Source organism: Protomyctophum parallelum (assembly GCF_964188405.1).
Source record: "Protomyctophum parallelum genome assembly, chromosome: 3".
NCBI classification, from domain to species: domain Eukaryota; kingdom Metazoa; phylum Chordata; class Actinopteri; order Myctophiformes; family Myctophidae; genus Protomyctophum; species Protomyctophum parallelum.
In genome coordinates this window covers 42,669,673-42,685,151 of record NC_139698.1, presented here as the reverse complement: position 1 = coordinate 42,685,151, position 15,479 = coordinate 42,669,673, and the positions used below count along the sequence as shown (strand labels likewise).

Sequence of the window (15,479 nt, the reverse complement as noted above, 5' to 3'; positions counted from 1 at the left end):
TGCAGCCAGCTGTCTATTCAAATCATAACGGCATTGAGCATTCTTATTTTACTCAAAGGATTTTTGCTGCCTGCAGCTATTTGAAAAGTTACAAAGCCCTGTGCAAGTTTTTTTTTTATGTAAATACATTATGCAATGTAATTGCATTCTGCAAATTTAACATTAGACTAGACTATTTTTGGTGTCATCGTTTCAAGGTTGTGAAGTATTTTCTGTCACAAACATGGTAATGGATCAACTGTAAGCTCTTGCAGTAGAAACAAACCAAATCAAAAACATGAAATCAGTTTTGTGGAGAGACTATTATGGTGCATTAATGAGCTGATAAAATGACATGATGTAGCAACCATAGAGAAGAGTTTGGTTATAAATGACTATTTTGTGCTCTGTGCACTTGTCACTTTTCCTCACTGTCATGAAGGGGAGCTCTCGGCTTAGTCGTTGACAGCTTTGACTGTAATCTTTTCCACACTGAGATTAACTGGGGTAAAAAAAGACATTGATATTTTATACAATTACATACTTGTTGTAATTTCACATTGCACTAATTTATCACTTTGTTGCCCCTCCCCCTCACTACAACTACAGGGAAGACCACACCCACAAGCGCCAGCACAACCTATCAGGGGGCGGCATTCCCAAAGGAGGCAGGTGACCCTGAAAGAGGTACAGGTCCTGATGGCCCTCCCCCAGTTGGGGAACAGGGGTCACCTGACTCGGAGCCAATCAGTGTGGAGATGGAGGGTAAGGGGGTGGGGTGTCTGTTCTTGCTTAATCCTGACCTGCAGAGGATTGCACTGCTGGGCCCTTCACTGTACACTTCTAACCACTGCTGGGCCCTTCACTGTACACTTCTAACCACTGCTGGGCCCTTCACTGTACACTTCTAACCACTGCTGGGCCCTTCACTGTACACTTCTAACCAGGCTGCTGGGCCCTTCACTGTACACTTCTAACCACTGCTGGGCCCTTCACTGTACACTTCTAACCAGGCTGCTGGGCCCTTCACTGTACACTTCTAACCAGGCTGCTGGTCCCTTCACTGTACACTTCTAACCACTGCTGGTCCCTTCACTGTACACTTCTAACCACTACTGGGCCCTTCACTGTACACTTCTACTGCTGGGCCCTTCACTGTACACTTCTAACCACTGCTGGTCCCTTCACTGTACACTTCTAACCACTGCTGGTCCCTTCACTGTACACTTCTAACCACTGCTGGTCCCTTCACTGTACACTTCACTACTGGGCCCTTCACTGTACACTTCTAATCAGGCTGACAACTAACACTGCTGTATTTCACTGTAGGAGAACATCACCCCTTTTCAGCAGCATTCTACCACAATATGAACCACCCAGTGGTGGTCATTGTTTGCAATTATTGCTGTCCGGAGTCTAGAAAAAGAAAAGAAAAGCCTGATCTGTGATGGTGAGAACAAGGTTTTGACCCCACATGCAAGCTAAAAATAGGATGTTCTTCCCGCAGTGAAATATACTTGAAGTACTTCACTAACATCTCACGTCTGAGTTATAACTTGGTTGCACATTGTGTCGCACAAATAGCCTATACCGGTACGTATAAATCAGGCTCTCCACATTAAACAATATCTTTGTAAAAAGCATTAAGCTTTAGTTGGCTGTTCAGACGTGACATGATTGATAATTGGCCAGTCAGCTTAACCAGAGATTTAAAGCATTTTGTGACAAGGCTGAAAGGTGCTGCAAGATAAACAGTAGATAACATCACAGACCACTACACTTAACAGAAAGATATTGATGGCATAAGAAACAGCAGCATTCCAAAAGGCTTGCTGCCGGTTAAGATATTGCCGCTCATGTACATTCCATCTTAAATCTACATTAGATGTGCTTAGCTAAGCAGCTAGGAGTGTAGACGATTTAATCACTTAAATAGATCCTGGATTGGATCTAATAAAGTCCTCAAGTCAAGCTGAACATGCAAGTGTAAACAAATCGGAACACCATCATCTTATTTCTTGGCTTGCCTCATCTTGTTTGGCTCGTCAATGCACAAATGCCCTCCCTGTTCTTACTCTCCAGCATGTTTCCAATCTTCAAGACGCATGCCACGGAAGTGGAATCTCTGTCTTCTCTTCTCTTACACTGTCAACGTTCACATGTTACATTTAGCTTTTAACTGAAGGTTCTATCCAGTGAAACTTCCAATTTCCGAGCAGGTTATGTGTCTTGTAGAACACACTGCAACTGGACAGACTCGTTTACCATTGAGGGGATTGAACCTCCTGCCATTTTGTTATGGGACACTAACCACAAAAAAGTAATTTCCATACAGTATTGCTCCGTATAGTGGAATATCCAGTCATGCCTAAACACTCTTACATTATGTCTTCTTTGGTCACTGGCTTCCTCTGGCACTGTTGAGTCCATAAATCCTGAGCTAGCGAGGCTTCCATTCAGTGTCTGTGACTGCAATGATGAGCCACTCAGACTCAAATGAGAAAAAACCTGTAACAAATAAATAACCAGCGGGGGCCTGGGCCAGCGAGTCAGCCGAGGCGAGGAGGAAGGATGTAATGGAAACTAGAGCAATGCGATTGACTTCAGCCAATGTCGTTTCTGCTGCAGCTTGAGTCCGGAGAGCAGTGGAAAAGAGGAGCTGTGCTTTACCTCCAGTGATGTTTCTCTATCTCTAGTTACATTATCCTTTAGTATGTAGCCACAAACTAAATTATATTGTTGTATACAGTTGTGTGTATATAAATATACAACTGTGGCATACAAAAATAGTGTGAATAACAGATCTACAAGCTCACAAAAAATGTTTGTTATATAACCCAGCCCTATGTAGAAAGTATAAACATACACGACATTATATGATTATAATATTTAGGGTTAGGTTCAGCATGGTAGCATCAGGTTTAGAGTGACTGTAACAGTTGGTCATTATGTTCAACAACCTTATTGATGTGTCTTTGCCAAAATATGCCGAACCCCAACCTGCCAAATGGAGGCCAACCATTCTCAGTGTCAACGAAACATTATTATCAGTAGTTCATAATACTATGAGCTGGTAATTAGGTGTAATAAATTCCTCAAGAGATATCTATCTTCGTTTACTTGGACGGGACAGAGTATATTAATGAACATTACATTAAATGGGGGGGGGCGTAAACAAGTGCACAAGTAAAAAATAAATATGCCATAATCTTAACACTATACGTACAATGCAATGCATTGCATTGTGGAGTCCTTGTCAGCCCTCTGCTGACTTGGTTTACATAGTGACACAGGGAAAAGAGACCAATGATGCAAGGACTGACTGAACTGTATATGACTGTAAACATTATTTTTTCTTAAGCTATAGACTAGTATAAGTAACAGATACACATGCTGACTCCCTTGTAATACACAGGCCATGTCAAATCCCAAGACATCTATCTAGCACATACTGTACCTTTTTTTTCCTCTCTTATCCAAGGTGAAAGATGAATTCCAATATGGGTAGCTGCAGAGTGTTATGTAAACACTTACAATACCCTAAAAGGCATGGCTAAGAAGAAAAACACCAGCAGTCAGGTTATGCTAAAACCGTCGCCAACTGGGGAATACACCCACCTCTCCACTGTGTTAAAAGGAAGACCTATGAGCTGCCCAGAGCACAATATTTACCAGTCACATGTTTTATATGTATACTGATTTGTTTCCTGTCCCGCCTTCCCAATATGGTGAATTGACCTTTTCACAGTCAAATGTCTAGTGTCAGTGTGACCAAAGAGCCTAGACTAACTGGTAATTTAGCTGACAAGCAAAGGGAGATAGATTAATAATGGAAGCAAGTGAAGCAGGCTCATTAAAATGCTGTAGGAGGGGTAGTGAGCGAACCCCAAATGAACCTTTTTCATGTTCACGTTAGTGTCCTTTGGGGGGGGAATCTTTGCTAACAAGTTTTCGAAAGAGTTATTTATACCTCTGAAGAGACCGTGGCAAAAGACTGCTTGCGTTATTTCCTTTCAAGGTATCAATTCAGTTCAGCTATTGTCTTCCCCCATTTACTCTCAGTTTAAGACAAATTCATTCCTCTTTACATCTCTCAGAAATACTCATTTCACCAGTACTATTGGTATAGATTTTTCACATGGTGGTTATCTTATTTCAGAACACGGTTCTGTAGAAAGAAAACATTCAAATAAACCACATTCGCTCTGTAGTGGCGTGACATGGTGGGTGTACCCCACACACACGCACACACACTCACACACACAAGAATGGGAAAAACTATACAAAAAAACACCCAGCTGGTTTCAGTGTAGCTGCCAATTTTGGTTAACTTTTTGTCACTGGCACTCATTAAAGGTCACTCAAAACTAGCTCATTTTTCCACTCAGCTCACCAGCTCAACTATGAGTGACATCATATTTTACATCTTACAACTTACAACCTACAAGTCGTTACACATACATAATATCGCTATATGTAATTCATCACTTTAGAATACGTCACTTTACTTAATGGAACATTTTAATGTCATTTTATTTCATGACGGCTACGCAGTAAAATCCTGAGTCTTAATGTATCCAGAGTGTACACTTACGGGTCCGTTTGGTGACATTGAACTCTGAGGATTTGACTGTGTAGTCACGTGTACTTGAGTTCAGTGTGAGGGTGGAGAGTGTGTATAGAGTGTCACAGTGATCCACGGGCCCACAGTGAGCAAACCTTTCTATGCAGTTGTAATGACTCCTAGCTAACCCCTTACCCTTTCTTCTGTCTCCTTGACCTCTGGGGTATACGTAGGTCTCAGTTTACCTGCCTGTTTTTTGTTTTTGTTTTACGTTGAACTAACCCTTTTAGCTGTACCTGCCTCCTTTGTTGAATCCTCTCAACCCTTGATCCTCTTTATGATCTGTCTTTCCAGTTTCAAACCTATGGCTGACGCTGTGCTTGGCCTTGTCTTAGTAGCGTGAAATCAGTTTCTCTATGGCCCACCTAAGAGAGACAATTCACTCCACTGGCAATAATTGTCAGACTATAACTGACATCCTTCAACAAGACAGAATATGAACAAGTGGCGTTTTTTCTCTCCTCCTTTCTTTCTTTTCTTGTTTTTTACATCTTTGCATCCAGTTTGACATGTAAATTGAGATGATTGGGGAAAAATGTGCGCCATTATATCTGTGCGGGCATTCTTCTACAAACCCTTTTAAGGTGTCAAGCTAGATTAATATATGTTTAAAGTATACTCGTTTGATGGTATTATACTGTGATAAAATGTTCACTTTATACTGTATGGATGGATTGTCTCTCTAAGCTGGTTGGTAAAGCAGAAGTTGTATAGTACTTCTTCCCAGAAGTGTACAATATTGAGTACAATATTGAGAAGTGTACCATTATTGGACCAATAATGGTCAATTGTGTTCCATTTGCACACAATTAACACTGAGGATTTTACTCAGTGTGTTATAGTATATTATTTTAGTGACAACAATAGATAGTTAGATTTGGAACATACTGTATATGCTTTACCATCCACTGAATGGCAAAAATGGGTATTTAAAAAAAACATTTTATGCTGTTGCATGATGCATGTGTTATGCCTGATTTGATAGCCTGCAATAATTTCATGAGATGTCAATTCAACCACACTGCTGCAGAAGTATTTAAAGCCATCTTTAGTTCCATGTGGTGAGACATATTTGTTTAATTAAATATTTTTTTACACACAGATTTAGTTATAAGAAAAAAACACAGAAAATATGTGTGTATCTGTATGCCAGGTGGTACAGCATGCCTAATTTACCAGTATTTAATAAAAATGTTAATGAAACCTGTCGATGCTCTGTATGCATCAACAGACCTAAAGAGAAATGCGGTGCTCATTACCACTACTTTTCAATTGGAATGGATCGGTTACATTACAGCATATCATATTACCTCATGCACATAAATCAAACTGCATCCAATTGGCTGGCCACTGATGTGGAATATTATGCAAATGTATAATAACAAGTGGTACATGATTGAATTCACTCACTCAACAACCCAGACGCTTGTGCATGTACTCTTAACAGTATCCACATAATGTACAGAACACAATCATGCACATACACTTCTTACACAAATTAAAAGTAATGCATGTACTGTACACTTATACACCTACAATCAAGCCATGTTTGTTTACCATCTCTGTCAGCACACAGACATCAGCTATATAAATTGTCAAATTAATGTGTCATGGTAAGCACAAAATTGTTCTTTTGACACCCCAAACAATTCTTTGAAATAGAAAATATAGTTAATTTCCGTTTGTGTTATTGTTTAACACAGTATAAATGCACCTCTGACATTAGTAGAGGTAATGCTCTCCTATGAAGCCTGGGGGAATTTTCTCTCTGTTCCTTCTCATTGCGATAGAGTATCCATTAATAGAATTATTAAATATGCTCCTAAGCTTGGATAAACAGAAACTAATTAAGGATATTTTGGAACATCTCTCAATGCACAGACATAGCACTTGAGTTGAAATGCATTTGAGTGTACCCTTGAGAAAAGTCTGTTACAATGGAAAAGTTACACACACACAGGAGAAAGTTGGTTGGCCATTTTAAATGTTACACCTGTGACCTTGAAAATACATTATGTAAGAATGGAAAGTCTTGATGCTTTCATGTCCATTTAGAGATGGAAATAATTAATTTCCATTCGTGCAAATTGCAAAAACGAAGATTCAAGATTTATACTAAAGCTCATGTGTGCTACAATTTAAGCTGCTTGTGCTAATATTACTGATGTAAGTATTTCCCACTGAAAGTGTGCATTTCCTCTCCCCATCACCTGAGGAAAGAACACCTCGTTTGTACAACTAGGCACATCAACTTTCTTTTCCCTACAAACAAATATATCTCCAATTAGTAAGACGCCGCACAGGCAATGTTGTATAAGCCTTTTGCTTGCTTACATAACCTACTGTGCCATCTATTTTTAACAATATGGATACAATCACAGAGCTTTCCTCTTCCTACGAGGCGACGGCGGAGCACGAGCTGAGCAATATCGTTCTCCTACCATAACACAAGCTGCTGCAGAGTGCCAGGCTTCAAAACGTCTGTCACTCACCCCAGCACGTCTGTCTGCCTCTCTCTCCCTTTTCTCCCTCTCCCTGCTCTCCTCACTGTGCTCCTCCTTACAATCTGCTCCTCTCTCTCAATCCCCCACTTGATGTCATTCTTTCATTTTTTGCTCATTGGCTTTCTGTTTCCTTCTCATACTCTCCCCTGTTATACTTAGTTGTACACCGGTGTCGTGCACTGAAAATAGCAGATCTAACATGTATTTTCAGCGTGTGACACCAGCATGCAACTAAGTATAAATCACCCGTATCTCTTGGATCTTGAGTTTTCACCTCTTCATTGCCAGTTTCTTGCCAAGGTTGAGCTTTATCTCATCTCCCTTCTTTCCTTTTCCGCTGTCACCATTTCTCTCCCCTCCCCCTCTGCCTCCACTCACACAGCCCATCTGTCTGTTTACCTTTTGGCAGACTTGGATATCTCTATATTAAGCTTTGGCTGAGCTGAGGCCATGTCGAGTCGACACAGAAATATGAGAGGAAGGAACACTGAAAATGACTGATATTATATATGATATATATGATATAGCTCTATTTCCAAAGCGTTGATGGCCTTCCATAAACACACAAGCATCATTTGGTGTTTGTGATGAAAGCTAGACCCCTCTTTCACTTCTGTGTTCAAACATTTCATCTCTCTAAATTGGAGAATAAACACTTGGGCAGGTGCGCAATCCCAAGTCACCCTCAGTTGTTTAACTTGTTACTGCAAATAATGGGCAGAGGTAACTGCATGCAAGGACCGGACCAAGCCTGCAAGTGCAGTTGCAGTTGGCCTGTACTGAATGCACCTCCTGCGTGCCATCTAACAATCTTGCCAGTCCACCCCCATGTCTCGCTGGGTGTTAATTTCAACATGACCATGCCACCATATGTCACACATACATAGTGATTGAGTCATCCCACCCACTTGCCAAACATGTTGTGACAAGTCATGATTATGTTTACCTCCCCCATGCATTTCATCGCCTACCAGGCCACTTGACTCGTACCCCCACCGCCACCCCAGACCAATGGGAACCCTTCAATAAGTCTGGCTCCTGGTGTGTATGGGTTTGTTGGAGGGGGTCATGCTCCCGATAGTGTGGATGACTCACTGACAGGCCCACATGAGCAACATGCATCTGTCTCCTTTGGCTAGTCGTTACAGAAACACATGGATGCTGTAAAGATGACTGACAAACAGTGTAATATGATGCCACACAAAGGCTGTTGAAAATTAAGTTATTAGAAGGTATCACTTTTGCCGCCACTCCTCCTACACACACAAACACAGTTAACACACACAGCAATGACGATTGAAATAATGAGCTGTGACTTTTTAATGTGGCCATAAGCCAAGGCAATTAAAGACGTTGCAGAACATTGAAGATTTTAAATTTGAAGCTCCATTGAAAATGCTATTCCCAGAATGATAATTGTGTTCCATAGTGTGAACTATTTTATCCTTCTGCTGGGAAATGGTAGCAAAACTACACTTGTGGCTGAGAGCAGCAATTCATTGGGAATGAGGTGTAGAACTCATAACAACACATCTGCTCAAATGTGTCCTCTCCAAATAATGAACTAAAACGAGTTGCTCAGTGACATTGTCACCTACGTGTTACATCTTAGAGTGATAGTCAGCCACAGCAGAAGCGTACTGTATCGAGGCTAAATTGATAAAGGATGTTTGATATTTCCTACCCATTCTGAACACATAATAGGCAAACATTTGGCACAAGTAGATGAGCATTCTGTGAAAATTGGTAATTTTTCAGCAAAAATAGCAGATCTACAAGATCAATCGTGGATGGGCTATTTGACTTAGAATGACATATATACGGTTTAAGTGGTTAAGATGCAATCAAAGCAAAGTTTTGACAGTGATGAAGGTTTCATCTCTCCATCGTGCATCATGTGGTTATCAGTGTCAGTTGCCATTGAGACTTATGCCCTTTGTGCTGACAATGAGATACAGATTCAGATAAAGTACTGTATGTCATAATAGAATGGATGCTACTTCCACCACTTTGCAGTATTCTTCCACCACGCTTGCAACTGCAAGATCACACACACATGCACACGCAAAACACACACACACACACACACACACACACACACACACACACACACACACCATACTGTAGCTATTATAGCCTGGTATGGTTTTTGAGGGGTGCTAGCCCCTCCTACGTATATTCAGCTATTAGTGTAGATTTTGTCTTACACAAACATTAACATTAACATATGCCAAAATATGGGTGCACGCCGGAATTTAACATTTCCGCAAAACCTTGAACTTGAACGTGCGCCAGGACAAAAATTGGCTCTTTTTTTTCTAATATATTTTTTATCCCACGATTTTGTAACCCATTTTTCACTCCTGTGTCAATCATCTAATGTGATTCTGGGCTCTACACACCCTCCACCAACCTAGTCCCCAAATTGGCTCTTTTGAAATACCTGCATTCTCCCCTCCCTTCTCTCTTTTTTTTTCTCTCTCTCTCTCTCTCTCTCTCTCTCACACACACATATATCAATAATTTTCTGTCATTAAGGGCCAGAGAACAGCCTAATAACACAGATGGCAGCAACTGCTATGAAATTAGCTCTGATTGTGAAAGGTGGCTGGTTTCACCGCTGCCTTGATGTTTGGATCACATCTTCCAAGGACATTTACATGGTACTGTACTTGATTAGCCTTGTGTAAAGACAGACAAAGCTTCATTTTTAAGAAATCGCATAAACACATTTGCAAAGCTGCCACTATCAGTGAGCTCACTGAGCTGAGTTTGTCAAGCTGTTATTTTTTGTGGAGATTCATCTTCGTCAGGTGCACCCACATGGATCAGGGTCCACACATTGGAAAGCACACTCTCCAAAATGTTCACTGACAAGGGTCAATTTTTACACCGAGTCAAATTAACACTGAGATTTTCAGCGTGGGTTTCTGCTGCTATGTACCCATCAATATTTAAAGCCGCAGTTGCTTTCTAAATTGATTTCTCACCGACTTGGGAGCTCTTGGCCTCTGCCACTATCTCTCTGAGAGGAGAGCTAGAAAGGCTTTATTGCTCTATTAACAGTGGAAGGAAAGGAAGCCAAAAGCGGAGTTCAACCACCTATGCTATGCTGTTCCCCTCATATTGAAGCCTCTGTAAACACAACCTGTCTGTCCCAGCTGCTACTGTACTTGACCTACATTAGCCTTTTCTTTTGTCTCTGTCAGTCAAATCTCTTAACTGAATTTCTTACCTTGTGCTCTCTCTCTCTCTCTCTCTCTCTCTCTCTCTATTTCTCTCTCCCCCACTGCATCTGTCTTTTACATCTGTTGAAGGTGTGAGGCGGCCTCCGGAGGTGGAAAAGACCAATCACAGTGTCCACTACACCCTGCTGATCGCCTGTGTGTTGGTGGCGTTTGTGCTGGGAGCCTTTCTTTCTGGCTTCTTGGTGTCCTGCTACTGTAATCATGCAGGCCACAGAACCAAGAGGCTGGCCAAGGACCCTGAGGCTCCCATCCCACATGCTTTGTCCCTCCGCAGCTTAGCCAAGCTCAATGGTCTGCTGGACAGCCCGAGCAAAGACGACAAGCTGGAGGTGTCTTCTCCTAAATTCTACAACTCCTTCTTCCCAACTGGCAAAGATCACCACGCACCACGGCGAAACGGCCATCATGGGGTCACCATGGGAGACCTGGTCCATCCCCACCACCTACACCACTCTTCAGAGCTCTCTGGTCTCCCCACGCCAGACTCCACCCCAGAGCTGCCCATCAAGAGCATGAAGGCCTTTAAGAACCAGTGGGAGAAGAACCAAAACTGCAACAACGCCAAGGAGCCCAAATCACACAATATGGGCTCCAGGCCCAGTTCAGCCCTTCTTCACCAGCAGGTCTTCCCCTATTCCCATAGCATGTCCAACGGGCAAGCTCTGGTCGGCGGACTCTCACATGCAGAGGAACGCAAGATTCATAATTCTGAGCGTATGTTGTCCCAGCAACCCTACCCCTGTTACCCTCAGAAGGTGATGGAGGTGACGTCTTTAGATGAGCTCCTGAAACATATTCATGAAGCAAATTCCAGCAAGAACTCACAGGTCATGATCCCATCTGGCCTGATGGCCAGTGGCGGTGGCCAGCTGGCCTTTTCCAACCGGATCCAGCCGCAGATCCCTGAGACGGAGTCGGCGCCCTACTACAGTTCTTCCACATTACCCCGTGACAGCCTGACGCGGCGCATGGATGTGCCTCCAGACATCCCCCTACATCACCAGTCCACGCTTGAGAGGAGGCACTCCTCTCAGAGGCACTCGCTGATCGCTGCCGCCACTAAGATGTCAGGTGGTGGTGCGGGAGGTGGTGGAGGAGGTATGATCCCCCGCCAGCACAGCTTCAGCCAACGGGGCGGAGTGCCCCACCAGCCACCTCCACTCCTAGCCCGGATGAACTCCACCGGCAGTGCGTGTGAGGTCCACTACCCACTCATACCTAATGGGTACCTCACACGCCAGCACAGCTACAACGGTGAGCAGCAGGAGGTCCTCCACAGGGGGGCCATTGTGCGCCGGACCTCCTCACTTAAACCGGATGTCCCTCCTAAGCCCCTGTTCATCCCTGCCACATCCCCTGTTAACCAACAGGGACAGTTCAACTACTGAGGAGACCAGAGGTGGACTGCTGCACTAGAGAACCACTCTCTGATCTGCTCTCCTCTGAAAGGAACTTCCCTTGAATATGAGGTCTTTAGGTTGTTGACCTGCGATGGAAGACAATTGATCGCGTGGAAATCACTGACACTGTGGCCAAAACCTCAACTAGTTTTTCCCAACCTATTTTGTCCAATGAATATCTTTGTACCATATTGGTATTGCTCAGCTACTTGCTTATAGAACAGTGAAGGACTTGGCTGGCAGGATGCCACCACCTTATATTAGGCTGCAAATGTCCTCAGTGTGGATTTACAATGCAACTTAGTTATTGGAAGTCTTGGTGTTCAAAAGAAAACATGAAACATGGGTCATCTTCTGGACTTTAAAGCTGAAGCCTCTTGTGATGCTTTTGAGTTCTGACTCTTGCTTTTGCTTATCTTTTCTGATGTAGTGTTGGCAACTAATCCCAACCCACCCCACCCTCGAATGTGTTTATATTATGCATGTGTGTGTATATATATGTGTGTTTATATCCACACCGTATATGTATACATATACATATGCAGTACATGTAACCTGTGGTGAAAAGTCAGCAAAATCCCCTAAAAGTAGTAATGTCTTTGCCTTACTTATACTCTTTCATCTTTGGGCATATCAAATGATCCTATAAGAGATCCTGGCCACAGCACTGTTTGTATGTGGACAACTTGTGTCTTTACGATACCAAATCATGCAATTCATTAATTAACAAATTCCATTTAGTCAATTGGCTTAAAACATCAATACAAACTATAATCCTGACACCTCTATGAGAACTCTTCAAAGCAGCTATGTTTGTCTTTTCTCTTCTTTCCTTTTCTGGAAATGGAGAATCTCCTATTCAGAAAGTTAGATGTTACAGAATTTAAGTAGGCCTAGTGTCCACAAAGGTTTATTTTAGAATGTTATCACAATGGTGCTCTACAACTTCAGTGGGTTCCAGAACCTCCTTGAATGGAAAATGAAGATATACTTAAAATACTTTGTTTTTGAATACTTAACTGGACCCAAAGAGGAAAAGACAAAACATGCCATGCCATTTGGGAGAGCAAACATGATATGTAGTATGGACTGCAGTTATAATAATTATTAACTTTGTGGCTATTGGTTGTAAATAAAGGAATAATTACTAGCCCAATTTTAACTGTATGTGTAAATGTGTGCCTTATTTAATATAGTGTGTGACATGGGGTAGGGGAAATGCAAGGAGCTAAGATGCTACTATGCTATAGTAGATGTTTCATTTTTTATGGTTGTCAGTATGTGTCGTATATAATTGCATATATGTATTTCTATTGGACTTTTATTTTTATTTTATTTTACATTTTATTTTTTACATCCCTGAAGTGTGAGCCTGCAGATTTTCGGAAGGGGAGGTGCAAAGCGAATACCACAGCTTTGAGGCTACAGATATTTTGTTGCCTCCTTTTTCTTGTCAGTTTCCACTGGGTTTCACTTTACTTTGTGCCTGATTTATACTTGGTTGCGCTGCGCACCTGTGTCACGCACCAAAAATAGCCGATCTACAAACTCAATGCATCGTAATGTGACGTGTTGTGAGCTTTTAGATCAGACCTTTTCAGTGCGCAACATGGATGGTATAAATCAGGCATTACAGCCACTGAACTGTTTTGTTTTTCCTTTAGCATGAGCATCTCCTTAGACGCCGTATAGAGCACTGCTCCTCGTAACCTAATCCCCTTGGACCTCCGACATATCACCTGGGTTCTACCTGGGTTCAAATAGGTAGTGACGTTAATACTAGGAAGGGAGATGCGACGTTTCGGTTGAAGAGATGTGCGCGAACACGGAAGAATGCAATGAACTCTGACCGCGTGAGCTGAGATTGTCCTTGGGTAAATATTTGGGAGTGAATGTGGAACTGGCACCCTGGTGGCTTGGTTTGTTGAACATCTGCCAAGAATTATCTTTGGGGGATGTGAAAGCCAGTTGGCCAAGTCTGGAGAAATATCTTCTTTCTTTTCACTTCTTTCTCCACTGTTGCACTTTTCTGTAAAGTTGATTTGACCATGGTTGACAGAAATCATAGTCGATTCTTTGACACTTAGTAATTGAATTTGAAATGGTATTTCCTAGAATTCATCGGACCCAAAGTTTACTATCCATACAAATACAACTCCAGCAAGCAGAGGTCCACCAGAAAGTATGCATCTATTGTGTGGACAAGGACAAGAGTCTATTTACATTAAACATTTAATACAGAAATTCATTAAATGAATTGAAAAAAATGAAAAGAAGAAAATAACACTTTATTTAAGGTTGAGACCATAATGCCTCTGAAGAGGAATTGTGGCAGCTATGGTGTCTGATGACTTCCAAGAATATGTTATTTCAGTTAGCACAGAGATTGTATGGGAAAGGGAATGGTCTTTGCTCTAGTCTCCACCAAGCCTGATTTATACTACATTGTATGACGTTTTCAAAAATAACCAATCTACAAGCTCGATCTGCTATTTTGGGGCGTAAACGTCATAGGGCAGAGTATAAGTTATGGCAATGGGTATGAGTTTTTGGTTTCTCTGAACTTGCACAGAGTGTAAATACATTCTATTGGGCCCGGTCTCATTGATTCAGTATTGTTTTTGTTTGATACGTATATGGGCTATGCCTCATGAGCTACTCTGAATTTGGTCTCACAGAATATCATTGTATGTCTCTTATACTAGGAATAAAGAAAAATACAGTGTAAATGTGTCAGTGATTTAATGTGTTGTGTTGTGTTGACTATTTGTATTGTCAGCTTTGCGATGCATGGATCAGCTTATAGGCTCCATATCTCCCTCTCCTTATCTCTTTCTCTACCTCTATCTCTAGCCAGATGTGAATACTGAAACTCTGCTTGTGTCATCTTCCCGCACCTTAGCACTGCCTCCGAACAGGGAGGAGCAAGGATGGAGGCATCGATCGGGTTCGCTTTAAAGGTATATTCAGTGATTTCTACTATAGAGTGTGCTGACCATTATAAGGAGTTCCTCCCTGCCTTCATCCAATCAGGATAGAGAGGGGCCTTCCTCCAGTCATGATCGAGCGGGGGCGGGCCTTGGTGCACGTGCTGCTGGCCTGTTGCGTGTGATTTGCGTTGCGTATTGCGCATATCATCTTGTTACCGGGGCGGTCCGGGTTTTTTCCAAATCACCCAAATCACTGAATGCTCCTTTAAAGAAGGGGATGGTGACTCACTCAGTCAGCATAATTTTGAAGCGACAGCAATTACTTATGGCGTGTCATACAGCTGGATCACTCCGGAGCCCCGAGTGTTGTCATGTGGTGGAGGAGAAATTATATGTCACAGGAGAAAAACAGGAAAACATATATATCACGCATTCAGATGAAAAATGTGTGCAAGGAAGACATGAAGGATACACGCAATGTATCCTTGCTGATCCTCACTCCAAGCAGCTTGGGAAGTCTTCGATCTCCTCGCTCTCTGCTTTTCCAAAAGCAAATGAACGATTTCCGGTCGGGGTCACACTGGAGGATGGAGGCAGAAATTTTAGTATCAGGATTTGGTTTCTTTCTCTACGTCAGGGATCTCCATAATGGGCATGTGATGTCGGACATAAAACAAATCGGTGCCTGAGGTGCATAACCGATTTGCATGATGTCCAACGTCCGGACTCCGTATAAAGTATTTTGGCATAATCTCTCCACCCTAACACACAGGCGGAGTGCTGTCTTGGAATCA

General features: G+C 42.3%; 1 protein-coding gene across 2 annotated transcripts in view; it reads left to right on the top strand.

Moving 5' to 3' along the window:
• sema6cb (semaphorin 6Cb) overlaps window positions 1–14,484 on the top strand; it is a 142,468-nt gene extending 127,984 nt beyond the window's left edge. The window contains exons 20-21 of one of the 2 annotated variants that reach the window (XM_083761901.1): window positions 589–666; window positions 10,425–14,484. In XM_083761901.1, the coding sequence (XP_083618027.1) occupies window positions 589–666; window positions 10,425–11,743 (1,397 nt within the window). In that variant the 3' untranslated portion in view covers window positions 11,744–14,484. Of the gene's footprint in view, window positions 1–588; window positions 745–10,424 lie in introns of both variants that reach the window. The other variant, XM_083761900.1, reaches the window with a different exon arrangement.
• Window positions 14,485–15,479: the final 995 nt, after the last annotated feature.